The sequence below is a fragment of the Diachasma alloeum genome, unplaced genomic scaffold, assembly GCF_001412515.2.
Source record: "Diachasma alloeum isolate Michigan unplaced genomic scaffold, Dall2.0 Dall_scaffold_00295, whole genome shotgun sequence".
Lineage (NCBI taxonomy): Eukaryota > Metazoa > Arthropoda > Insecta > Hymenoptera > Braconidae > Diachasma > Diachasma alloeum.
Genome location: NW_021680434.1, coordinates 1,048,758 through 1,075,994, shown reverse-complemented (window position 1 = coordinate 1,075,994; position 27,237 = coordinate 1,048,758). Strand labels below are relative to the sequence as shown.

General features: G+C 34.8%; 1 protein-coding gene across 3 annotated transcripts; it reads right to left on the bottom strand.

The window, feature by feature from the left end:
• Nucleotides 1-2,757: 2,757 nt before the first annotated feature.
• Nucleotides 2,758-25,833, bottom strand: LOC107039258 (adenylyl cyclase 78C). 3 transcript variants are annotated; one of them, XM_015258780.1, is made up of 18 exons: nucleotides 25,812-25,833; nucleotides 25,057-25,105; nucleotides 23,321-23,568; nucleotides 22,170-22,327; nucleotides 21,140-21,329; nucleotides 20,693-20,877; nucleotides 19,427-19,625; nucleotides 17,384-17,542; nucleotides 15,156-15,385; nucleotides 14,263-14,399; nucleotides 12,624-12,942; nucleotides 11,116-11,393; nucleotides 9,367-9,840; nucleotides 7,576-7,905; nucleotides 6,791-7,028; nucleotides 5,528-5,654; nucleotides 5,264-5,370; nucleotides 2,758-4,701 (listed from the first exon to the last, which is right to left on the bottom strand). In XM_015258780.1, the coding sequence occupies exons 2-18, from the start codon at nucleotides 25,089-25,091 to the stop codon at nucleotides 4,225-4,227; spliced, it is 3,891 nt and encodes a 1,296-aa protein (XP_015114266.1). In that variant the 5' UTR covers nucleotides 25,092-25,105; nucleotides 25,812-25,833; the 3' UTR covers nucleotides 2,758-4,224. The 3 variants fall into 3 exon arrangements, with proteins under 3 accessions (XP_015114266.1, XP_015114265.1, XP_015114264.1); XM_015258779.1 differs by having other exon boundaries at nucleotides 25,057-25,341; nucleotides 25,812-25,829; XM_015258778.1 differs by having other exon boundaries at nucleotides 25,057-25,823.
• Nucleotides 25,834-27,237: the final 1,404 nt, after the last annotated feature.

Below are 27,237 nucleotides of genomic sequence, written 5' to 3'. Positions count from 1 at the left end.
TGATGAGAATCGAGAAATGATTGAGATCATTTCATTAAGATAGACAAATTAGTCAGTAATTAAACGTTTGTAAAGACGCGCTGAACAGATCATAAAAGAATTTTTATATTTGAGGAAAGATTGATGGTAAAGTTGAGTGGACCCGCAGCAAGCTATGATCTCAAATGCACGAACATTGGCAGGTAAATGCATAATTAGGTCGTTTTTTAATGTTAAGAACATCCCCACACACATACACCTGTCAATGGATTCGGAACTGATTTGACAACTTGAGTAATTTCGTTGAGTATGTAATGTAATAAATATTGAAATTATATTTAAATGCAAACGTTAGAGTTTTAGGTAATGAAATTGATTATTACGATTTAATGAATATTTAATTTCTTTCTTTTTTTGCTCGATTATTTGGGAGTAAGACAACTCTTCTCTGGTTGTTCGAGGATTTATTTCGAGTTTTTGGGGAGTTGAGATTGAGATTTCTGGAGTTTAGTTGAAAATGTGAGGATGATTTGATGGGGATGCCCTATTTTAAACTATTAATTCTTGAGATGTAAAAAGTTGTTTTCGCAATATTATTGAAAGTGTGATTTTATATTATTAAGCAAACGTCTCGTCACAGCGTTTACTAGAATCTTTTTGTGGAAATTTTTGGAGAACATCAACAATTATCTAAAAAACAAGTGGTTTTATAGAAAAATTTTGGGAAACATTTCTTGCTGGAAATCTCATTCTCTACAAAGAATTAAATTTCCAACAAGACATTCTGTAGGTGTGATTTTTTAAATTAGAGAATAATTCTTTCTCCAATTCAAAAAATTATCGGACAAAATTCAAAGAATTCTTGAGTTTAAAATTTGAAGACACAATTTATGTTGGAAATTGGGTTCTCCACAAAAAACACTTGCTCATTTAGAATTAGAATAGCGAATTATGTGGATGTAATTTTTTTATAGGAATGGTTGGAGACAGTAAGAATTCTTTAATTATTTTGACAACTACTGGGTTCAGTAAGGAATGTCTGAAGAATTTTCTCCTTAAAAATTTAATTTTTCATTAAAAAATTTCCCTCGATTTTCTATTTTAATTCACTTGGTAATTGTTGTTTTTTATGAGACAATGGTGAGGGTGCATCAACAGTTCTCCAATCCAAAATCTCAAGAGATAATTTTTGTTGAAAATCAGAATTGGAGACACTAATAATTTTTTAATTCTTGTGATAACAAGTGGTTTTAGTGAGAAAAATATGGAAAATATTTAGTGGAGATTTGAAAACACTGGGGAACATTACTTGGATGTGATTTTTTATATGAATTCTTCGAAACATCAATAATTCTTTAATTATCTTGATAAACAGTAGTTTGAGTAAGAAATATCACAAGAATTTTTTCCTCAAAAATGTAATTTCTCATTTAAAAAATCGCCTTCGATTTTTAATTTGGAATCACTCAGTAATTAGATAATTCAGCAAGCTCATCATCAAGTCTCCAAATATCACGATAACAATTGGTTTTACGAAAAAAGTCGAGACATTTTTCATTTAATTTCATGAGCCTCTTCAAATTTCCACTAAAATTCCAGAATAATCTCGACTCCAAAAGCTCTCCCTTCGTGATCGTAACACTACCAAGTAGTTCATGCTAGCCACCTCAACCTCCAACAAAAAAAAAGTGTACAGCCACCAAAACTCGAAAAAAAAGCATTACGAGAATGCAAGTCTCGTGGAATGGCATATTTTGATACCAAAAAAGCCCAATGAGGTTCAAAGACGAGAAAATTAGAAGCCAAGTCTGGGAGTAAAATAAAAGAAACATATTTTCGCTAACGACTGTACGAACAATTGAATCTCATCAGCTCCCCTTCGCCTACGAGAACCGTAGACTGAAGAGGGCGGAATAATCTATAGATAAAAAGAAAAATTATTTTTCACCGAATGAGGAAATATACATTCCCATATTTTCGAATTCACTCAATTAACTAATATAGATGAAACTAGCAGGGCCCTAGAGAGAACCTCACACTTGTAACCGAAATCGATGAACAAAATAATCACGAAGCTAAGAATAATTACCATGAGTAAGCGAGAATAAAAAGGAAACAACACTGCCAAATTGTGATACACGAGTTTTTCCCAGCTAGAAGAGAGAAAAAGAAAGAGACAATTTTATAATGGGAGGAGCAACCCTGGAGTCTGATCCAGTGACATCCTGAGCATTGAGCAATTATCCTAGTTACCAAGACGTGTTTATGACCCCCACAATTGAAATAAAGAATTAAGAGCAATGCCGGATGCGTCGGGGACAGCTCCAGGGGTTAAAAATGTTCTTGAAGAATATTTGAGGATATTTGAGTGAAAAACAGCATTTCTGGGATTTTTCTTGATCTAAAAATCGACGAATTCGGATCGACTGAACGTAATTAAGTTTCAGAAATTGTCGAGAAAAATTCTCAGAGAAGTGAATTTAACAAAAAAATTCAACTTTTTTTCGTTAGAATCACTCGTTAACGAGATTATCACAAAATCATGTAGAATTTTTAATAAAAATCATCGACTCACATATCGAATGTTGAAATCATGTCGATAACAAGTCATTTCAGCAGAAAAAGTGTTGAACTCTCGTATAAAATTGAATTATTATTCACCTCTGCATGAGAAAATCCACGAAAATGATTTTTCACTTGAGTGTCCTCAACAAAACAAGAGTTAATACCCAAAAAAGAAGCAACTGAATAAAGAAAAACACTAAAAAATGCCTGGAATATTTTTCAAGACCACGTTTTACTGTTTTCGATTGAACAATTGAATTAAACAATTGAAAAAAAAAACAAATCAGTACTTTTCATATAACTCTTGACAGCCCTCGGGCTCTTTTATGTATATAATGTTCATGTGTACAGTGCCTTTATACATAAGAGAACAACTGAAATGAAGATTTTTATGACAAACCAACTCGATCCTACGAATATATAAATAATGAAAATCGTCGATTATCTTCATTTTTATCAAATAAAAGTAATAAAAGTTTTGCATTACGTCTCAATTCAAGATAATTCGTGTAAATTAATACTTGAATTTATTGTGAAACTGTACAGTAGATTATTTAAGATGATAAAACTGCACTGTAGCTAGCCTTATTAATACCATTAGTGACGCTAATTGATTAATTAATTATTACAATTAATTCTCCATTCGTGGATGAAAGAGAAATTTTTTCTTTTTTTTTATTGAGTTTTCTCGATTGCCGAGGGGAGATTGTGGAGATCTATTATTGCAATTAATATTGTGTTTTACCATTACGATGTAATATAACGGTTAAAGCTCATTAGTTGCTTATTGATTTTTATTTTATTCTTTCATGATTATCTTCATTGCAGATTCATCGGAATTATCACGTTTTCTCATCAATCTTGATGATTATTTCATTCTGTTTTATTTTTTTATTTTAAAATTATTGATTCACACTCATTAACTGTACTATTCTATGAGTTACTAACTATTCAATTGATTTATGTACATTTTTAGTCATTTTTCAATCAAGGAGATTTAATCTTTTTGATTGGAAAATTCTTCGGCATTTTATTTACAAAACATAAACGAAACTAAATTTTCAATACCTTTATTTTGGTGAATATCTCGGAATCTAGGGGAAATAGCGCAGTTTTCGTTTAGAGCTTTTTTGTAGATCTGTTTCTGCTCTACAAAAAAGGTATGAATGAAAATTTCGCTAGCTCCCATCGGTTCCAAGATTTTCATCAAAATCTCACCTGAAGTGAAGTAGTAAACACAATAAGTCATTCTCACTTTTGAACATCAGTATTTTGAAAATATCTCGAGATCCAGGGGAGATAGCGAGAAATCCAACTGAACGTTTTTTGTAGATCTATTTCCGCTCTACAAAAAAGGTTTGAATGAAAATTTCGCTATCTCCCATCGATTCCAAGATATTTAGCAGAAACCAATTTTCGAATTCAATTCACCTCATTTCATTCCTCCAACATTAAAGTCAGTTTTTGTCAAATATCTCCAGATCCACGAGAGATAGCGAAAAATCCAACTGGGCGTTTTTTGTAGCTCTGCTCTCGCCCCACAAAAAAGTTTCTCACAAAAATTGCGCCGTCTCCCATAGACTTCGAGATATCAACGAAAAACTGCCCTCAACTTTGATTTTCTTCTCTCCATCCCAATTATTTTTCCAATTATCATCATTCTCTCAACTAATAATCAATTTATGTTCTCGTGATTAATGACATTTGTTTTCTCCTCGCTTGCACAACCCCATAAACAACAGCAGCCAGACTTCTGCAGCTGCTGCGGCCCCTCGGCGCTCCCTCGGGCTGGAGTGTATCCCTCCCCAACACGAAATAAGTCTCCATGGTGCCTTTTCCCTTGACCTCGATCATCCCACGTTTCTGGGTCTGATAACCTTGGGATTCCAAGAACTTGGCAGTGTCCTTGGGCACTTGGATCTTGCCCATTACTCCGGTGGAGTCCATCCTCGAGGCCTCGTTGACTGTGTTACCCCAGATATCGTAGACTGGCTTGCGAGCACCGATTACCCCACCCACGAGGGGACCACAGCTGATGCCCACTCGAAGGTCGAAGTTGTTGAAGGAATGAACGTTCACGTCCTCTAGGCGGAGACGCATCGCCACCGCGTAGTCCACTAGTCTGCAGAGGTGGTCTCTGTCGTCTTTCGATTGATCCTGCGGTCGAGGAGAGAATAATCGTACGTTGAAATTTTCATCACATATTGGCAGAGAAATGTCAATGATTTCGTTACTAAAAATTCGAAATTTAAGCGGAAAACTGATTGAAACTGTAAATTTTTGTTCAGTTATTCTGGAAGAATTAATAATAATATATTCTTGAATTTTCAATTAATTTAACGTTCAGCGCAATTTGATACTGAATATTCATGTTTTTATTGAAAATTGAAAAGAATTGGGAAATTATTTTATTTCATACAACTTATTCTATTGAACATTTCACTGGAATTAGTCAACAACTGTTAAAACTTTTAAATATTAAACAATTAAAAGTTTTAATAGTTTAATATTTAAAAGTTTTATAAACTATTCAATTTCTTTTGTGTGATTTATATCATCTTATAGCTCCACTGAAATTTCAAACAATTTCGCCACTAAAAATTCAACAGTCGGTGGAAAAATCAATAAATCCGTAAATTAAAAGTTTAATCGAAAATTGAATTTGTTTTGTTCATCATGGGAATATTGAAAATCGCTAATAAATAATTAATATAATTACACTTTGACGCGGATTGAGACCGGATGCAGCCATGTAAGTAGCGCCAACAGTCTTGATTTTCTCGATGCAATGGAACGGAGGCTCGTCAAGAAGTTCATCGAAATCCGCTGCAGAAGGAAAATATTTCGTTAAAATAAAAAGAATGAGTGTTTTTAACGGCGAACGTCAAGATATTTTTCATAGAGAATTCTAGAGAAATCCAATAGAATTTTCCAACGAATGAGTCGGGTTTTCTATGAAAATTTGTCGTTCGTGTCGTCCTACCAATTATTTCATTCAGCAATCTGATGCACTCCATCCCTTTATTAACATCTTCAGAGTAAAATTCTGTGAAATTAGGGACGCTGGCGAACATCACCCCCACTCTTTCCCTCTGCTGAGAGTACAATTCCTGCAGAAACACAGAAATGAAAAATATTTCCGAAAACCCAAATTAAGAAATAAATTAAGGAATAGAGAACTGACGAACAGGGATGGCCATTAATATTATATTTCTTCAATCTTAAAAGAATTTGCCACTTAGATTGATGAATGTTTCGATATACTCATCAAAATTTTAAAATAAGATAATATTAATACTTTAAATTTCCGATTGATTGATGATAAATATATGATAATATACGCTGAGAGAAAAACGACAAAGTTCTCAAACAAAAAAAATTTTTTAATTAAATTTTAAAATTTTTTTTTTCATTTTTTTGTGCCAAGAAAATAGTTTTTTGAAAATTATAAAAAAAAAATTTTTTTTTGTGCCAAACATGCAGAGAGTGCGCCGGAATGAAAATTTTTTATCGCAAAAATAGATTTAGTAGTTCAAAAAAAATTGCACTCTCTGTACCCGCAAGAAATGTCATTTCTAGCACTACTCCTTCGTTATTCGATACTCCCATACGTATTTTGCTCCCGAAAAATCTTTGTTTTATGCGAAACAAGGGATAGTAGTTTTTCGTTTCGGCTGTCTAATAATCACAGACAACAAATGAACCCTTAAATGAAACAATAATAATGATATGAAAGCAATCTTGTAACTTAGGGATAAAATATTTAGTGATCAATATTCCTCTGTATGAGATATTTTCATCCTGAAAAGGCACCGTCTGGTGTGAATTATCCGCCTCTTGAGCCAAATATTTCGTTGCTGTCGAAAGCAGAACAATTATTCATGTTTGAAACTTTCAAATTCGACCCAAACAAATTCTTTTTTGGCAATTTTCAACTAGCGATTTTGTTGGCCCAAACAAGACTTGTTTGACGTGTTTGTTTTTCTCTAGAACTAAATTTTCCATTGAGATATTTTAATTTTCTCAAAAGGGATTATCGATTAACCAAATAATCGGCAATCTTCCTCCCTAAACTATTGACTAATAAAATAGTTAAAATTTGAATATTCAAATTGATTATTTGAATAATTAAAAGTTTAAGAATGACGGTAACCAATTGATCTCTTCAAAATTTAATGATTTCATGGCAATTATCATTTATGAATACGGCTATCCCTCTTCACGAATGGAATTAACAATCGCGCACCTCCGGGGGACGTTCAGCAGTCAAGAAATGATGTGCGACATGATCAGGCAGGATATTCTTCAGCAACTGCATATTATTGTGCTTTGACTCGACCATGTCCCCCAGTTCCCTCTCAGCCTGTTGCTTCCACAGGAAGTCAAGCCTCGAGGTCACCTCCACTAGTCTTCCGTGGTACGTCACGACCACCAGGAAGACAACTAAAAGTATCAGCATCTGCGCGGAGAGAGGAATCGCAGCTCTGAAACCCAGAAATCGAAAGCTGGAGTAATGTTGAATTCAATGAAGTACATGATCATAGAAATTTCATTCGAAAGCAAATGGCTTATTTATTAGCAAAAATATTAATATTGTCTATACTGTGACGACAACAATTTTTCGAATAATGAAACAATACCCATAAATTCAATTCCTATTCTCACATTTTCATAGAACACAAAAAAATATCAAAGAATTCAAATCGGCGATGAAAAATTTTATCGGATTATTATTATTATTATTATTATTATTATTATTATTAATTGAGAAATAATAAGCATAGCTGGTATACATCTCATTCCAGTCTGAGAAACTCTGTGCTTTAGTGATATTTTATACAAAATATCAAGATATAACATCGTCAACGATTTATAATACATATGACATGAGCAAAAAAATTAAAGAAAAAAAAAATCAAATTCGTTGACTTTTTCGATCAAAATGAATTGATATAAAACAAAAAAATCTAAAACTTGAATGAGAACAATTCCAAAGTTTCCAAACGTAAGAAAAAAAAATAGCAAACTCACTCATCACTGTCCTCAGGTGTCATGAAGAGTTCCTCATGCCAGAAGAGAATGAGAATGGCGTACATGAGTACAATCATGGAAGCCAGAGCAGTCTTGACGAGATAATAGAGTTTCAAAGCCGACGCTAGAGCAATCAGGCACAGAATCCATGTGAAAACAATGTATTCAGGTTGAAGACAGCTCCTCCACTCGTTGACTCCTCCTTCAGAGGCATTTTCCCCTGCCTCGAGGGTGGAGAAGGTTCTCCTGGATCTGAAGGGGCCCTCGTGCCTCGGCACGAACCTCCTGTAGTGCCTCTTGGGTCCGGGATGCGTCTCGTACCGATAAAACCTGAAGAGAGATCGACAAGAAGATAATTTCCATTATTAATATTTCATTATCATGTCAGTGGTCAATGAAAAAAATTCAATTGTGATTTAATGGTACCAATTTTATTTTTCATTGCGATACTAATGAGAAATGAAAATGAAAGAAATAATTTATCAATCAATAACCAGTGGAAAATGAAAAACAGAAAATCCTGAATTCTTTCGAAATGAATAACGGAAATAAATTCATTTTTCATTATCATTTAATTATCGTAGTGATTATATCCTTTGACGTCACAAAATGTGAAACACTGAATAAACTGTCTTCCTAATTGCAAATTTTTTGTTCATTGACAATTTTAATTCGCCCTCTCATTTTAGCTCTTCCCTAAAAATGTTTTTGATTTGATTACTGATTGAATGACTATTCTAAAATACTCAAATGTAATTTATGATCAGATAAATAATAGTTTTTTATTGTCAATTATTACTCAGTGAGACGATATTTAAAAAATAGGAATTTCTCAATACTCAAAAAATATTTTTAATACTTAATATTAATATTAAATATTTGACATTTAATATTTTTTCTACTTTTTAATACTTTGTGACTCATGTAATCAATAATGAAAACTGAAATATTTTCATTATTGATTACATAAGTATTAAAAATATTTTTAATATGATTACTGATTGAATGACTATTCTAAAATACCCAACTGTAATTTCTGATCAGATAAATAATAGTTTTTTACTGTTAATTATTACTCATTGGGGCGATATTAAAAAAATATGAATTTCTCAAAACTCAAAAAGATTTTTAATACTTAATATTAATATTAAATATTTGATATTTAATATTTTTTATACTTTTTAATACTTTGTGACTCATGTAATCAATAATCAAAATATTTCAGTTTTCATTATTGATTACATAAGTATTAAAAATATTTTTGATTTGATTACTGTAACTATTTTAAAATACTCAAATGTAATTTCTGATCAGATAAATAATATTTTTTTATTGTTAATTATTACTCATATAGACGATATTTAAAAAATATGAATTTCTCAATACTCAAAAATATTTTTAATACTTAATATTAATATTAAATATTTGATATTTAATATTTTTTACACTTTTTAATACTTTGTGATGTAATTAATAATGAAAATATTTCAGTTTTCATTATTGATGAAAACTGAAATATTTTCATTATTGATTACATAAGTATTAAAAATATTTTTGATTTAATTACTGATTGAACGACTATTCTAAAATACTCAAATGTAATTTCTGATCAGATAAATAATAGTTTTTTACTGTTAATTATTACTCACTGAGACGGTATTCACAAAATATGAATTTCTCAATACTCATTCATAACCCAATGAAAAATATTTACACGTTATTTGTGATTAGACAAAAAAAAGGTATTTGCGGTGAAAACATTGGTGAAAATAATATTTCCGATTTCTGAACCTGAATGTCTCCCTTCTTCTCTGGCTCAAGACGGCATTATCGTCGTCCTTCACTCCCAGGGATGAGTTCAATGATCTCGGAGGCTCCCTCAGGACTTCAGGACTCGGCTCGTCGTCCAGAGCAGCCTCCAGGAACTTGACGATGAGACCACTGAGAGCTGGGGGGGCAGTGGTGCCTTCTAACGCCTCCGGAGACACTTCTGTGGGTCTCACACGCAATTCGCTGATGATGGGGAGGTCTGGGGGTGGGTAACGTCCCGAGGGACATGCCAGCACTCCCACGACGGAGGTCATCGCCATCAGCATGATCAGACTGCAAGTGAACAACGTCCTGTGCATTTTGTTGAGGACCAGCATCGAGGAGGCGTGCTTCAGGTACTCAGGCAGGGTCTTGAATTCCTCTGCCATCACTAGGATGGAACACGCGATGAAGACCAGGGACGTGAAGAGGAGTGATCCCCAGAGGATTATGCAGCTGGAAGGCAAAGAATTTCATTAGAGGCAAATGCTCGTTTGAAAAGAATTATCAGATACAGAATCAACAGATTATTCGCTTTAAAAAAATCCAGTCTAACGATTTTTTAAGCCTGTTCCGCTTATCAAGTAATGTAATATGATGTCCATGTATATTTTTTTATGCACTGCAATTTTTTGTTTGCAGTAATTGTAAAAAAAGAGAAATTTATTTTTTACTGTAACGAAAAAATACATATATAAGATAATACACATGTATCTAACTATATTATAATAATCCAAATGGACTTCTGGTGATAAAAATTTGATACTGGGAATTGAGATACCAAATTGAGGATCACAAGGGTCAGATTAAGGGTCTATGTAAGGGCCACAAGGATCATATTGAGGGTCACCAGAGTCAAAATAAGTGAAGGTCGTGAGGGTCGGAATAAGGTTCACGGTAGTCAAAATAAGCGCCATGAGGGTCAGAATAAGGGTCGCGAGGGTCAGAATAAGGGTCACGAGGGTCAATATAAGGGTTACGAGGGTTATAATGAGGGTCAGATTAAGGTTCAAAAAGATCAAATTAAGGGTCCAAAAATGATCATAAGGGTCAGACCCTTATTTAACGGTCACAAGGGTCTAAATAAGGGTCTCAATATATCTCTCTATATTATAAAAATCCAAATTGACTTGTGGTGATGAAAATTTGGGTCACAAGGGTCGGATTCAGGGTTCAAATAAGGGTAACAAGGGTCAGATTAAGGGTCACCAGATTCAAAATAAGTGCGAAGGTCTTGAGGGTCGGAATAAGGTTCACAGAGGTCAAAATAAGGGTCACTAGGGTCAGAGTAAGCGTCATGAGAGACAGAATAAGGGTCACGGGGGTGAGATTAACGGTCACAAAGACAGATTAAGAGTCATGAGGGTCTAAATAAGGGTCACGAGGGTTATAATGAGGGTCAGATTAAGAATTCAAATAAGGGTCAGATTAAGGATCAAAACGGTCAAATTGAGGGTCCAAAATGGATCATAAGGGTCAGACCCTTATCTAACGGTCACAAGGGTCAAAATAAGGGTCTCAATATCTCTCTAGATTACGAAAATCCAAATTGACTTTTGATGATGAAAATTTGGGGTACAAGAGTCATATTAAGAGTCACAAGGGTCAGAATAAGGATCATGACGGTCATATGGGGATCATATGAATTAGCAAAGGTGAAGCTTAAATTGCAGAGCTCATTTTAATCATTACGAATTATCGGTTGGGGATTTTTCTTGGGTTTCGTCTTACTCTGAAACAATTACTGCCTGACAAACAGCGATGAATATCCATATGACGAAGCAGCAGGTCATGTTGGATTTGAACATGTCCTCTCGAAGCTGTCCGAATTTAGATTCGAGGCTGTCGTCGTTGTAGCGCAAGGTCCATGGGTTTATGTTTGCCAATCTCATTCGCCTGTTGCTCGCTGTTTCGTAGCCACCTGGTCGCTTCTCACCACCACCTTCCTCATCCTCGTCGTCCTCCAGGTATTCAGTCTCAAGATTGCTCATGGAGTTGGCACTATTCAACTGTTGGATTATTCATAGTGAGAGAGATGAGTGAAAGCATTTTACATTTTTCTGAATACGATCAATGCCCCCGTTATTGGCGCCCTCAAGGGTCTCAAATTATTTTTTGGAATTATCAGTTGGAAATTTATCGATAATACACGGATGAAAAATTTCAATAGAAAACCTAGCCAATTATAGAATTGGCTATTATAATAATATTAAAATATTACGTAGTTCTATAGAGGACTATATAATATTATAATATAATAAACAATAAGATGTATTTTAATAATAATAATTTTATTTTAAAAATATATATTTTTTATATTTTATGGAGTTTTTTATCGGATTTCTATTGGATATTCGATAAGAAAAAGTCAATAGATTTCGAATTTCTGTTTGAATTTTTCTCGTCAGATTTTTTCTATTAGAATGCTTGGGCATCAATATTCCAAGTTTTTTCCACTTGGATTCTGTAATGCAAAACAAAACGAAATCCAGCGGAAAAAACTTGGAAAATTTGTGACCAATAATTCTAATAGAAAAAATCTCAAGAGAAAAATTCGAACAGATATTCAAAATATATTGACTTTTTCCTATTAAATGTGCAATAGAATCAGCGCAAAAAATCAGTAGAATTTTTCAATAGAATTCCAATAGAAATACTATAGACACCCATTTTCTAGCGAATTCGCTAGGTTTTCTATTTCTAATTTTCTCATGCGTGTAAGGAACGAATTGTTCTAATGCAAAGAGAATTCATTACCCTCCGTGTGATAGTAAGATTTATCGCAATTGGACAGTGAGAAATATTTTGCATTTAATTATGAAGCGTCCAAGATCTCCTAAAAAGTGACAACTACTGGGACACACCCTTTTCTCCTCATGTGCCCCTTTCTGTCATGCGCTTTTGTAACATAATTCCATAATTCCAAAGAATTTTCTCCTGTTTTCATGCCCCTTCATCCCCAGATTCATTAATTCAGTAGCGAAGTGGCCAAACGGTTTAAGTCAATTTATTCCTTAGTTGAGTTTTCCAGAAATATTTCCGAATGCAAGGGAGATAGCGAAATTTTCATAACGACCTTTTTTGTAGAGCGAATTGAGTGCTACTAAAAAGGTTATGAGAAAAATTTTGCTATCTCCCTTAGATTTCGAGATATTCATTGAAAACAGACCAATAGCCAAAATCGACTTGAACCGTTTGACCACTTCGCTACTGAATTTTCTGACTGCAAATTCATTTACATTTTCAAACGGAATTTCCGGGATCCAATCGACCCCCACGTCCTCCTCATCCTTAGAAGTATTCGTGCTGTTACATGTCGACGACAATGGGTTCGACAGTTTGAAGCTCTTTTTCGATTTATTCCCAGTCTCATCCTCAGACCAGACTTTGGGCTTCGCTGAGGGTCTCCGCCTGGACCTCAGGGGCTCAAGCTGTTTGATCAAGTAAGTGACGACTTTCCGATCCTTCAAGTAGTTGTCCCTGTCCATACCATTCCCAGGCTCCACATCGTACACCTCATTCAGACACGCCAGGGTGTCAGCCGATATGTGAACTCGACTATGGACAGGGGAAATAACGACAGACATGGTAAAATTGAAATCTAGAAGTTGGTGACTTGGCAAATATTCATTTTGTCACATTCAACTCTACCATTCGTTAATATAGTAATTCACAAGTCTTCTCAACAGTAAATTGAGGGTTCTATCTCTGTATTCTGGGAAATCTACTCACGACATTGACTCTTCACAGAGACAAATGAGTTTGGATTTTCATGACGTGTCACTGATTTCTGGAGACATGTCACTGATTTTTAGGAATTAATTATCAGTGATTTTTATTAAGAAAGTAGAATCATTCTATTCTCCTCTGACCAAATGATTTGAACAATATTCATTTTGTCACATTTAACTCTACCATTCGTTAATATAGTAATTCACAAGTCTTCTCAACAGTAAATTGAGGGTTCTATCTGTGTATTCTGGGAAATCTACTCACGAAATTGACTCTTCACAGAGACAAATGAGTTTGGATTTTCATGACGTGTTACTGATTTCTGGAGACATGTCACTGATTTTTAGGGATTAATTATCAGTGATTTTTATTAAGAAAGTAGAATCATTCTATTCTCCTCTGACCAAATGATTCGGACAATATTCATTTTGTCACATTTAACTCTACCATTCGTTAATATATTAATTCACAAGTCTTTTCAACAGTAAATTGAGGGTTCTATCTGTGTATTCTGGGAAATCTACTCACGAAATTGACTCTTCACAGAAACAAATGAGTTTTGATTTTCATGACGTGTCACTGATTTCTGGAGACATGTCACTGATTTTTAGGAATTAATTATCAGTGATTTTTATTAAGAAAGTAGAATTGACCAAATGATTTGGACAATTATGATTCGTTTATTCATGTTTCACAGAATGGTATTCAATTTAGAAAGAATGGGGAAGCCCCTACTGATACGACAGTTGGACTGAGGAAAAAGAGGAACGGAGAGACAGAATCGGTCCGTTCCAATCATCCAATGCCACCAGTGGTCCTTCTCAAATCTCCAATAATTTGGGATAAATTCCTGAAAATCAGTGACATGTCCCTAAAAATGAAAACTTTTATTTTCTCTGTGTTCGTTCCACAAATTCTATGGCTACCATTCTAAAGGTATTCTTTTTTGTGGGATACCTGTCGTCTCCAGCTGTTCCTCATAAAAGGCTCAATAGAATAATTAATCAGCTACTGGGAGACTAACTACAAAGGTTTAAATAGAATACCTTCACATGAAACATCGAAAACTCCGAAATTCCCCGACATCTTGAAAATAACATAGAGAAACACCGGAATTGAGAGAAGGAAATAATGAATTTTTTATACCCGGGAATCCCCCCGCTTTCTAAGTGATTGGCGAGGGTGACGTCATAGCTCCACACGTCGAACTGCCACTTCCGGAGGCCCAGGACTCCACACAATACCGAACCGCTGTGGATTCCAATCCTCATGTCCAAATCCACCTGGAAAGTTCATTAATTTGATTAATTAAAATATTAATGCGAATGTATCTAGGGACTAAAGATTGAATTTTTTGTTGAACTTCTGTCGAAAATTCTATTCCAGTTCCAAAATGTCCAATTGGAACTATTTTATGAGGGAGAGTGGGGTAAAACGGCCCCTTTTGACTTTTTGTGTGATACTCATAACTCAGAAACAAATTCATTAATTGAGATCAGTCTGGGCTCATTCTAAAGGGGAAGAAGGGGAATCATTCCATTTTATTTAAAATCGAATGAGTTGTTAACATTTTTGAAAAAATCAAAAGGGGCCGTTTTACCCCACTCTCCCCCGAATAAATCAGTTGAATTTCATTTTTCTGCAAAACTTTTTGCTATTCACTTTCTATAGAATTTCCTCGACATGAATTTCCGATTTTTTCCACTCTATTTTCCAATTTATCTTCTCTTTTCACAAAAAAAATTAAACAAGAAAACTTGGAAAGTTTTAGCCGAGGAATTTCTATAGAAAATACCTCAGTAGAATAAGTTTTACTGAAAAATTGAACTAATGGAAAGTTTAACAGAAATCCAATCGAATCGTCTAGCGAATGCGCTAGGTGTTTCATCGCCGGTTGATCGTTAAATTTTTTCATACGTGAAAATATCGATAACCACAGCTGCGATCATGGAGAAAATTTGAGATGTGCTGAGATGCAAATGAAAATTGTTACTGGACCAATTTGTTATCCGCAACATGATAGAATAGTTTGGCAATACCTTCTGAGCATATCGAACATCCCTGATGGCCTTGATCATCTCGAGGCCCATCTCGACGCAGCAGTGGGCATGATCGCTCCTCGCTGTTGGCAGCCCCGAGACGCAGTAGTAGCAGTCCCCGAGGAGTTTAATCCTCAAGCAATGGTTCTCAGAGGAGAGCTTGTCGAAACGCGCGAAGAGGCTGTTGAGGACCTTCACGAGCTCTTGCGCACTGCATTGACTTGCCAGTGCTAATTAACAAAGGTAATTGTCATTGTCGCTCAAATTGTCCAATTTGTTTTCATTCCATTTTGGAAAAAATTTTCAACTGAAACTTTAAACTTAAAAAATTGTTTTTTAAAATTTTCTTTACGAAAGAAAGAAAGTTTAAGTTTCTGTAAGAAAGTTTTTGTTTAACTTTCTTTTCAGAAAGTTTAACTTTCTGTAAGGAAGTTTTTGTTTAACTTTCTTTTCAGAAAGTTTAACTTCCTGTAAGAAAGTTTTTGTTCAACTTTTTTTTGTTTACTGAAATTGTCCGGTGAATTCGCTAAATGTTTCTATTAAATTTTTTCACACGTGTACCCCCAAAAATAAAAAATAATGAATGCCCAAGCATTTGCAAGAATATCACGATTCCCTCGCGCATGCAAAATACTTTCCAAAAATTTCGTAACAGCTCAGCGCAACTCTTGCCTCCTCTCAACCGCGAAAATTCCGCAGTTCTACAACTCAAAACACTCTCAACGTATCACGAGAGAGACAGATGAGTGGCTGTGGATGTGTAGAGTATACTGAGGTTTATTTTCAGATACGACACGTTTTTGCTAATGTCACAGTGGCATGAGTGATGTGTACTTTGGCGAGTGCACAACATCAACGTCAGAACAGTTGTTCCATTTGTGTGGATAAGAATCAGCTGATGAACATTGTAGAAAAACCAGTGAGAATCTCATTGCACATAAAAACCTAGCGAATTCGATAGAAAATTTGAAATTGAAATTGAAATATTCAGTAGAAAAAGTCAATAGAATTCGATTTTTCTATAGAATTCTGTTCAGATATTTTCTATAGAATTAACTCGGCTTAAATTTTCCAAGTTTTTCTCATTCTATTTGTTTTTTCTCCTCATCAAGAAAATCAATCAAAAAAACTAGAATACTTTTAAAATATCTCAATAGAATAAGTCGTATAGAAAATTGAGTTCTATTGATTTTTTTCTATAGAATTTTCCATTGCACATTTCTGATGAAAAAACATAAGCTGTGGAATTTTTCTACAGAATCGACCGAAAACTGATGGACATTTCTGTAGAAATTCAACAGAATTTTTTAGCGAATTCGTTAGAAAATTCTATTGGATTTCTATTAAACTTTTTATTAGCTGTTGGCCGATTCTATTGAAAAATTCAATAGAAAAAGTCAATAGAATTCGATTTTTCTATATAATTCTGGTCGGATATTTTCTATAGAGTTTACTCAGCTTAAATTTGACAAAAATCAAAGAAAAGAACTTTGTAAAATATAATATTTAAATAGAATAAATTGTCTAGAACAATAGAAATCCATTGATTTTTCCCGTAGAATCAGTGAATAACTACTAGATTCCAATAAAACTTCTATACAATTAATTATTACTAGTAATTTTATTATATTATACTAATTTATTTTATTGTTTTCTTTCCAATTTTTCTTTGCAGTCAGATTGAATTAAATTTATTGGATTCCATTCCCATTGTAGTATACAAATTGTGGGAACAGTTTTTCTCATTTTCAAATGAAGAGATTTATGATAAATAATAAGGAGAGCATTGATACTGTTTCTGGGGATGATGATAGATTCGCAAGAAAATAAAAATTTCGATTTTTCAATGTCTCCGGAAAGTTTTAAAATTGATATATTTTTTCAAATAATGAAAGAATACCCATCAATGCAATTTCTATCCTCACATTTTGATAGAACACATAAAAAAAATAGCAAAGAATAAAAATCGGAGTTGAAAAATTTTATCGGATTAATATAATGTGATTAACACATTCCTCAATTTGAGGAATCCCGAGCACTTCAATTTTTTTCATTACGTCTTTTCAATCTTAGAAAAAATAAATAAATAAATACAACGCTTCCATTCGGAAGCAAAAGAATTTTAAAAAATGATGAAGAATACAATACATTTTTCAATAGAATTTTCTAGCGAATTCACTAGGTTTTTCAAAGAAATTTTTCCGCCCGCGAAGAAATATTAAAGTTACCTGTAAACCCTTTGATATCAGCGAACAAAATGCTGACATTCTCGTATCTATGCAGATAAATCCTGTGAAATTGATTGGGAGTGAACGAGAAAGTTCCCCCACTCGCAGTCTCCCTGGCAATATCCCTGATCATCTCCTTCGCTACAAAATCTGGAAGAACTGAAAAAAAGTGGATAATTGCATTTTTTATAAATGAGTATAAATATTGTCTACAGCACTTGCTTCCCAATATGCTATTTTTTGTGTGTAAAACTTATTAAAGTTTATATCCGAGATCGAGATCAGAACAAGCATCAATTTTAAAATGAGTTTTCAATTACCAAATTAATCATCAATCAAATATTCACATTCCGAAATTGCATTTTTTATAAATGAGTATAAATATTGTCTACAGCACTTGCTTCCCAATATGCTATTTTTTGTGTGTAAAACTTATTAGAGTTTAGATCCGAGATCGAGATCAGAACAAGCATCAATTTTAAAATGAGTTTTCAATTACCAAATTAATCATCAATCAAATATTCACATTCCGAAACAATCTATTGACCAGTAATCGGGTCAGAAGTTTGACCATTACACGTGTAATTGAAAAATCCTTTTATGAAATTTAGAATTATTTACTCAATGGTTAATAGAAAATTCAAATTACGAATTATTTAAGGCCCGATTGTACCATCTTTCGAGTGTTATCTTGATTTTTTTCATCTTTCGTAATCCACAATTGTCAATTGAGTGGTACATTATGTAGAAATTCCCCAAAATTATGATAGAATGATTTTAAAAAAACGAAAAAATTTTGAACTTTTTCAAAGAGCGTTTTTAATTGAGATTTTAAATGAGTTGAAAAAAGTGAAAATTACAAATATCTGATTCGCTGTGGCAAATTATCTATTAACTGTCATTTTCCATGGTGGATACAAAACACCAATTATGATAGAATTATGATAGAAACAAAAATTATGATAGAATGATAACAAAAAATAGAAAAAATTCTGAACTTTTTCAAAGAGCGTTTTTAATTGAGATTTTAAATGAGTTGAAAAAAGTGAAAATTACAAATATCTGATTCGCTGTGGCAAATTATCTATTAACTGTCATTTTCCATGGTGGATAACAAAACACTAACTCCTCATGGGAAGTGACAGCTAGGTATCTCAATTTTCAAAACAGTGGTATGTAGTCATCTGTCATTTTTATGTGATAAAAGTGTGATTAAAAAATTCTCCAAAATATTACAACTTTTTTCAGAGCCTTTTCCGTAATAAATGTCTCTGTGCAGTGTGGGAAAAGATTTACGAAATCAGTCCTCCCCCTGCATGATATTGGGTGACAGCCCACCATTTGTCACCGTAAATCAGATACATTTTTCAATTTCTTGTTATTCAACTTATTCTGAATATAAATTAAAAATGCTCTTTGAAAAAATTAAGAATTTTTTCTACTTTTTTTATTATTCATTCATAATTTTTCAAAACTTGACTCAATTGACAATTTCAGATTACGAAAGGTGAAAAAAAACATCGAGATAACGTTCGAAAGATAGTACACCCGGGCCTTAAATGTGAACGATTTCAAAATTTCCGTTCGGAAGCAAAATCACGGGAATTCTCCGTTTGACACAATTTCTTTGTCCTCCTCCAATAAAGCTATCTCGTTATTTCATCTGAGAATTGAAAATCGATCGTTTTATTAATAAAACATGGGGATGATGGGGTGTTGGTGGACGAGGAGAGTAAATCGGCTGTGAATGCCTCGATTGACCCTTTTAACACTCGGATGAGTGAAGTTCTCGGGCCAGTGAGTTTCTCCCATGAAGAATTTATGTGTATGTGACAATTACGTTATTTGCGAAAATTAAAAATTCGACTGCAAATTTATTTTTTCGGTTCACCACGTCGACCCGAACGATCGATAATTTCGATCCTGTCGATGCGAATGACAGGTTTTGTTGGAGATTTTTTCTGCAATATTTCCTGCGAGATATTCTTTCCATTTTATTTATTATTTTTCCGAGATGAATGAGAGAATAGAGACTGTTGTTACCGGAAAGTAAAAGTTTCTCCTGTCGATTATTCTCGTTCTGAGTCCTCTGTCTCGTTTCCATGGACCTGTGTGTCTCGAGGAAGGCCTGACGTTGACCTCTATCAGTCAGATACTTGGTGTACATCCCCACGAGGTTCACAGCGACGTAGAGAAGGATATTTGTTGTTAACATTCGAAGGATGCACATTAAATCTTGAAGCTAAAAACGTTGTTTTTGTAAATTTTTTAATTATCTCGGTAACGTTGTTATTCTTTACTGGTTATATCCCTTTTATAAAAAGAAAAGTAAATTTATTATCTGGGTAATGAGGAGTTTTGGAGGAAAACACGCATAATAAAATGTTTACAGAAAAACTTTGGAAATTAACTGCAAATTCTATTGGATTTTCTATTAAAAATTCTAATTTTTAAATTTTAAATTATAATTTTTTTATGTTTTTGATTGATTCTGTTCAACGATTCAGTAGCTTTACTAATGGAAAAGCATCTTTAATGAAAAATCTCCAATAGAAAGAATTTTATGAAGAAAATGTGTTGAATTTCATCTTTTTGTACAAATTTTTTATTGAGACATTTTCTACAGGAATTCCTCGACATGAATTTTCTTAGAGAAATTCCTATTTTCCACTATGTTTATTCGCTTTTCATTAAACAAAAATTGAGCAAAAGAACTTGGAAAATTTAAGCAGAGGAATTTCTATGGAAAATATTTCAATAGGATAAGTCACATAGAAAAATCGAATTCTATCGATTTTGTATATAGAATATTTTCCATTGAACATTTCCTATTGCAAGAAAAACACACAGTAAATCTATGGAAGTCTTCAATACAATCTCCAATAGAATTGAACTTCCTTTGGGAATTCTAGAAGTTTCTGAAGGATTTTGCTGAAGATTTCCGCATCTTTACTGACCTTTTTTTTCAACAGAGAAGGTTCTCTGACATTTTTCACAAAATGAGAGTGGAGCAAAATGAAACCCCGGAAAAACGACAATTCAGTACAATTCAGGAAACCGTTTTGTTTCCTTTTTCGTTGAGGATTGAGGGGGTTAAAGTAGAGTGATCAGAAATGGTCATTTGACCCTTATCGCTACACGTCTTCAAGGGTCGTTTGACCCTTGCGACCCTTGGCCCTCAACTAAAAACAAAAAACAAAGTCTCCTGAATTGTGTTAAGCAGTCATTTTTCCTGATGCTTAATCTCGCCGAAAACACCAAAGCCGAAGCCCCCTGAACAATTTCTCTCGAATTCTCCTTCAAACTCACATGTTTCTGATTCAAAAAAATAGTCGCAATGGTCATAATCATATGCGTCAGGACGGTTCCAGACCCAGCGACGACGCACCACCTCAACGGCAGTGGGAGCATAGCATAAGGTGCATAAACAACAAAAAGAATGTACCACATCATCCTCTGTTGTGAATAGAAATTCAGTCCAGCAACAACGAAACCTGAAGATCATGAACAAAATGTAGCGATGAGGATTGACAAATGAGCCAGTGACAACTGGAATTGTAAAAATATAATGACAAATGGAATGAAGAGACTAACGAGCCAGTTTTCATTTATTTTAGTCTCAAGGCAACTTCCTCAGTGGATAACGTATTTTTGGGATTTTTCGTCTAGTTATTGAGGCGAATGAGTGAGATAGGGCTTTTATGTTTAATCAGAGATGCTTGAATTCTTCTGGTTGAATGATGTGGGGCCACTGACCTTGAGTGTTTATTAACAGCCAGGTAAATATAGATGCCCAGTAGAGGTAATTGTTGGAGAACCAACGCCACAGGCCTAGGATGCAGACGACTAAGTTTGCCAGCATGCAGCATGACACCCAGGACAGGGTTTCTATCAGGCCACTGCTCTTTTCCGTTCTTCGGGATATCCATATTGATATCAAGGCTATCTGAAAGGTCGGGGGAACGGGGACATGTGTTTGGATTAGTTTTTTGAGATGCTGTTGCCGTGATTTTGTGGTTGGTGTTGTTAAATGTGGAATTATCTCGGTGATCAGTCAGTTTAGGGGAAAGTGGCATATGGCATTTTTTGTGAGAAATTTTACATGCTGCAAAAATAGCTTTTGAGATTTCCCTGTAAAGTGAGTAAGTTTTTAAATAATTGCACAAATTAACTTCTTCAGAATTTAAAATTTTTTTTGATTTTTGTTTCGTAGAAAAATGTCGGAAAACATTTCTTGTGAGATGTTTCGTTGGCTACAAAAAAAATCTATGACGTTTTCGTGTAAAATAGTTTTTGAAATAATCGCATAAATGCATTCTTTGAGAATTTCCTCAGCTTTAAATAACTTCTTGTGATATTTTTTCAGAAATTATTATTTTCTTAAATTATTGCAAGCATGTATTTTTGAGAATATTTAAATTTTCCTTCTTTCAATTCTGTTGAATATTTTATTCTTAAATTTTATGAACTAAAAAAATCATGTGATGTTTTCTTCTAGAAGGCATTATTTCCGAGATAATTGCACAGTTAGCAATTGTGTTTTTTTTTATAAATGCTAGATTATCATTGAATTTTATAACGGTTGAAGGCTGCATAGTCTAATCAGTGAAATAACAAAAATAACAAATGAATAGTTCTGGATCTAGTGGAGATACCGAAACTTTTGTAAAGACGTTTTTCACGGCTTTTCTTCTCCTTTACAAAAAGGTCTTATCAAAAATTTTCATATCTCCATTAGACTTTGAGCAATCCTTGAAAAATTGATTGTAAAGAGGAGCTGACGTACCTTCAATCCAAGATCAACTACATTCAACATGATTAATGACTTTTGCCTCTGACGACTCGAATATTGAAAATAAGATTTTTCTAAACTGGGGCTGTGAAAACTGGTGGTCAACGATGGACAAAAAATTCCTTTGTACAACAGGCCCTTCTTAAATACATCTGAAATACAAGCAATACTCGTGATAATAATAATAACTGTGGGAAAACATTTAATAGATAAACCTAGCGCTTTCTCTGAGAAATTTTCTTGAATTTTTGTTGGAATTCTGTTAGAACTCCATTGTAATTCGATGAAAAATTGTATTTGTTTTTTTGCACTCATTTATTTCCGCAATTTTTTCAATAGAAATATTCGATGGAAAATATTCTACAGAAAAAATCAAGAGCTCGATTCTATGGTACAATTTATTCTATTCTGATTTTTTCTACAGAAATTCCTCGACTCAAATTTTATAAATTTATTTGTTTGATTTTTTTTCTATAAAATTGTTTCTATTGGATTTTTTAAATAAAAATACGCGCCGTAAAGTTGCGAAATTCGAAAAAAAGTTCAATTCTATTGAAGATGTTATTGAGGAATCTTTTTTCAGCAGGAAATGTTCAGTTGTAATACCCCGAGACCTTGAAACTGATCGGATAATGATTTTGCGTGTTGTCGGGGAAATTATCAGGGCGAAACGTGTCACGTGACCCCGAATACTGCACTCTGGTTGGCCGAAATTAAAATCGAGAAAATTATCAAAAGAAAATCGACGTGAAGGCGTCACGTAAAAATTATTCTGCAGAAAAAATTGATAAAATTCGATTGTTTTATCGAATTTATTCCATCGAGATTAGTCAAATCAAATTTTCCAAGTTTTTTGTTTAATTATTTGAATGAAGAGAGAAGCGACTTCATGTTGAATTCCTACAAAAAATGTCTCAACAGAAAAACTTCTATAAAAAGATGAAATTCTACTGATTTTTTTCTCTGAAACTATTGGACAACTTCTACAAAAAAAAAAACGCGCAGTAGAGTTGCGGAACTCCAATAGAATCCGTCGAAAACTCCCAGAATTTTCGGTAGAAGTTCAATGGAACTTTGATACAATTTTCTAGGGAATTCGCGTCGATTATTCGTGCCCATTAATGAGATTACGAGGTTCATGATACCTGGTTGAACCGGTGGCTCCTCGTCCTTTTCATGTTTCTCCTCGAGGACAACTTCCTGGGGCGCAACAACTATTGTTATTTCACCCTGCGGCTCCTCTTCCTCAATATCCGGTAGATCTGAATCCTCCTGGGGTCGAGCCGCCGCCGCTAAATTACCCCATGCTGCTAGACCCTCTCGACCGAGCCTCTCCGACGTCAGTTTCTTCACCGCTTTGATCCATAAATGTTTCGTCGGCGTTATCCGTAATCTACAGTTTTCATGAAAAATGTTAAGTAATTTTTATCCTTTTCAGGGGATACGTCGGTGAAATTAAAAAATTTAAATTAAATATTTTTCTCCGAAATTAAGGGTCGCAAGGGCCATAAGGGTCAGAATAAGGGTCATGAGGGTTAGAATAAGGGTCTCGATAAGGGCCACAAGAATCAAATTTTTGGCGATTAAATTGCAATAATTTTTGCTCGAAATTAAGACTCCGAAATTGATGGTCATGAGGGTCAGAATAAGGGTTATGAGGGTCCAAATGAGGGTCATGAGGGTTAGAATAAGGGTCTCGATAAGGGCCACAAGAATCAAATTTTTGGCGATTAAATTGCAATAATTTTTGCTCGAAATTAAGACTCTGAAATTGATGGTCATGAGGGTCAGAATAAGGGTTATGAGGGTCATGAGGGTTAGAATAAGGGTCTCGATAAGGGCCACAAGAGTCTAAATAAGGGGATCAAAAATCAAGGGTCAGAAACTAAAGGTCACCAAGGTCAAAATAAGGTTCACGAGGGTTATAATGAGGGTGAGATTATGGATCCAAATGAGGGTGACAATAAGGGTCAGATTAAGGGTCTCAATATCTCTCTATATTGTACAAATCCAACTCAATTTTTGGCGATTAAAATTTGGTGCTCGAAATTAAGACTCCGAAATTGATGGTCATGAGGGTCTAAATAAGGGTCATGAGGGTTAGAATAAAGGTCTTGATAAGGGCCACAAGAGTCAAATTAAAGGTCACAAGGGTCCGAATAAGGAACGTGGGGGTCAAAAATCAAAGGTCAGAAACTAAAGGTCACCAAGGTCAAAATAAGGTTCACGAGGTTTATAATGAGGGTAAGATTAAGGATCCAAATGAGGGTGAAAAGGGTCAGATTAAGGGTCTCAGTATCTCTTTATATTGTAAAAATCCAAATCAACTTTTGGCGATTAAAATTTGATGCTCGATATTAAGACTCTGAAATTAATGGCCACAGGGGTTATGAGGGTCAGAATAAGGGTTACGAGGGTCTAAATAAGGGTCATGAGGGTTAGAATAAGGGTCTCGATAAGGGCCACAAGGGTCAAATTCAAGGTTACAAGGGTCAAAATAAGGTTCACGAGGGTTTTAATAAGGATGAGATTGAGGATCCAAATGAGGTCACAAGGGTCAGAATAAGGATCATGGGGGTCATATGGGGGTTGACGAGCGGAGCGAGCAGGGGGCGCAGCCCCTAGTCCATAAAATAGTTTCCATTTGTCGTTTTCTATTGAAAAAACGCGCGGAACTCTTCAATAGAATTTCAAAAACTAACAGAATATTCAACCGAAATCAGAATTTTGCCCCCAAATTCTCCAGCATTGTCTATAAAATTATTTCGCACCTCATAAACGACAATGTCCCCTCATAAACAGATAATCACCCGTTGAATAATGACTCCCTCTTCCATAAACACATAAACCAAACACCCATTACTCGACATTAATTACTCACTCATTGCAGCTTGGTACGTCGGGTTCCAGCATCATGGTCCACGTCTGTTCTGTAATCATTATCTCTCGATGACGATAATGTCCCTTGTACCCCACAAATTCCTCTCAATTTAGTATCCGTAATTTATGAAAATAAATTTTGCTCCTCTACTCAGTGCCTCCCTCACATTGCCATTAATAATTTGGCAACTATTGAACAACGAGACATAATCTCCCGTCTCGATGGCTCAACTCTCTCGGATGGATTTATATCGAATTAATAAAATCTTCTCGTTACAATTTTCACCTGGAATTAACGGAGAATTTTGATCGCAGGACTGTTGTGTGGCACACCATATCCAATATCTGTTTTACTTTGTCACGAAATTGTCCTTGCTCGTTACTTCATGACCGTTGTGAATGCCGAGTGTAATGAAGCAACAAGTCGACGAGTTCAGTGACATTCGAAGCAACACCAATTCAGCCACAGAAGCCCAAGCATTTCTATTATTTTTTTATCTTTCTCGTCAATTAAATCATTTTTTCATTTACTGATTAGTCTGATTATTATGCTCATCCAATTGCCATTTATCCAATGAGATATCCCCGATGATGCAGACAATCCGCTGGATTTGTCTCGCTAAAACTTTAAATCCTCGGATATTCGTTATTAGTGATATGGGTTTTAGTCAATTGGGAGGATTAATTTTCTCCTGTTTTTGGAGATTTTTTTTTTGTGAATTGGGGACAGGGTTGGTTACTCGCCTCTTGGTTTACCTTTTTAACCGATCGACACTCGACGACTAACTCGGGAGGACACTTTGAAAGGTACCGGCCGGCCCGCTCTCATCATTTACGTCACGCATTCGCTCTATCCCCTCTACCGTTGTTTTTTATTCTTGTGTTACTTTTTTAATCGCTGATGGGTGGGGGGGAAATCACAGTGACTCGAGTTTTTCCTCATTTCGTTTCGAGTCATTGGGTGAGGATGGTTCGAATCGGGGTGAGGGGGAGGGGGGGGGGCTAGTTTATTGCTGGGAGAAAATGAGAATTTAAAAATTTATCACACACTTGGGCCAATTTCCTGTTTAAAAGTTTTTCATTCGTGGGATTTCTTCATTGCTGGTGGGTGTTCGGGAAATATTTGTGTTGAAGGTTTAATAGTGCTTGGAATTTTGTTGTTTTTTTTGGTTGAGGTAATTAGGGGCGCAAGGGGGGAGGAGGGAGTTTTCGTTTTTTTTCATCTGTTGGGTGTGTTGGCAAAATAATGCTGTTTGAGGTTTTTTAATTTCATTTTAGATAATTGGGTCAAGGCTGTTTTTTTATTTTATTAGTTTAAAGTATAGAACCCGTGTCTGAGTTATTTACACTGGCGGTAACATTCATATATTTGGTTTTTACGTCGATTTCTCTCTATATTATGAAAATCCAAATCGACTGTATTCTGGTGATGAAAATTTGGTACTCGGAATTGAGACTCCACAATTGAGGGTCACAAGGGTCAAAATAAGGGTCACGAGAGCCAGGGTCAGGGCCATGAGGGTCAGAATAAGGGCCACGAGGATCAAAATAAAAGTCTCGAGGGTCACGAGAGTCACAGGGATAAGAGTAAGGGTCATGAGGGTCCGAATCAGGGTCATGAGGGTCAGAATAAGGCTTATGAGAATCAAAATCAGGGTATAAGGGTCAGAATAAAGATCATGGGGTTCAGAATCATGATCCTGAGGTCATGAGGGTCAGAATAAGGGTTACGAGGTTCAGAATCAGGGTATAAGGGTCAGAATAAGGGTATAAGGGTCAGAATAAGGATCACGAGGTTCAGAATCAGGGTCATGAGGGTCAGAATAAGGTTTATGAGAATCAAAATCAGGGTATAAGGGTCAGAATAAAGATCATGGGGTTCAGAATCATGATCCTGAGGTCATGAGGGTCACAATAAGGGTTACGAGGTTCAGAATCAGGGTATAAGGGTCAGAATAAGGATCACGAGGTTCAGAATCAGGGTCATGAGGGTCAGAATAAGGGTTATGAGGTTCAGAATCGGGGTATAAGGGTCAGAATAAGGATCGCGAGGTTCAGAATCAGGGTATAAGGGTCCGAATAAGGATCACGAGGTTCAAAATCAGGGTCACGAAGTCAGCTTAAGGATGATAGGGGTCATATGGAGAGGTTACACTTGGTAAAGAATTTGTCTACCAGCAGT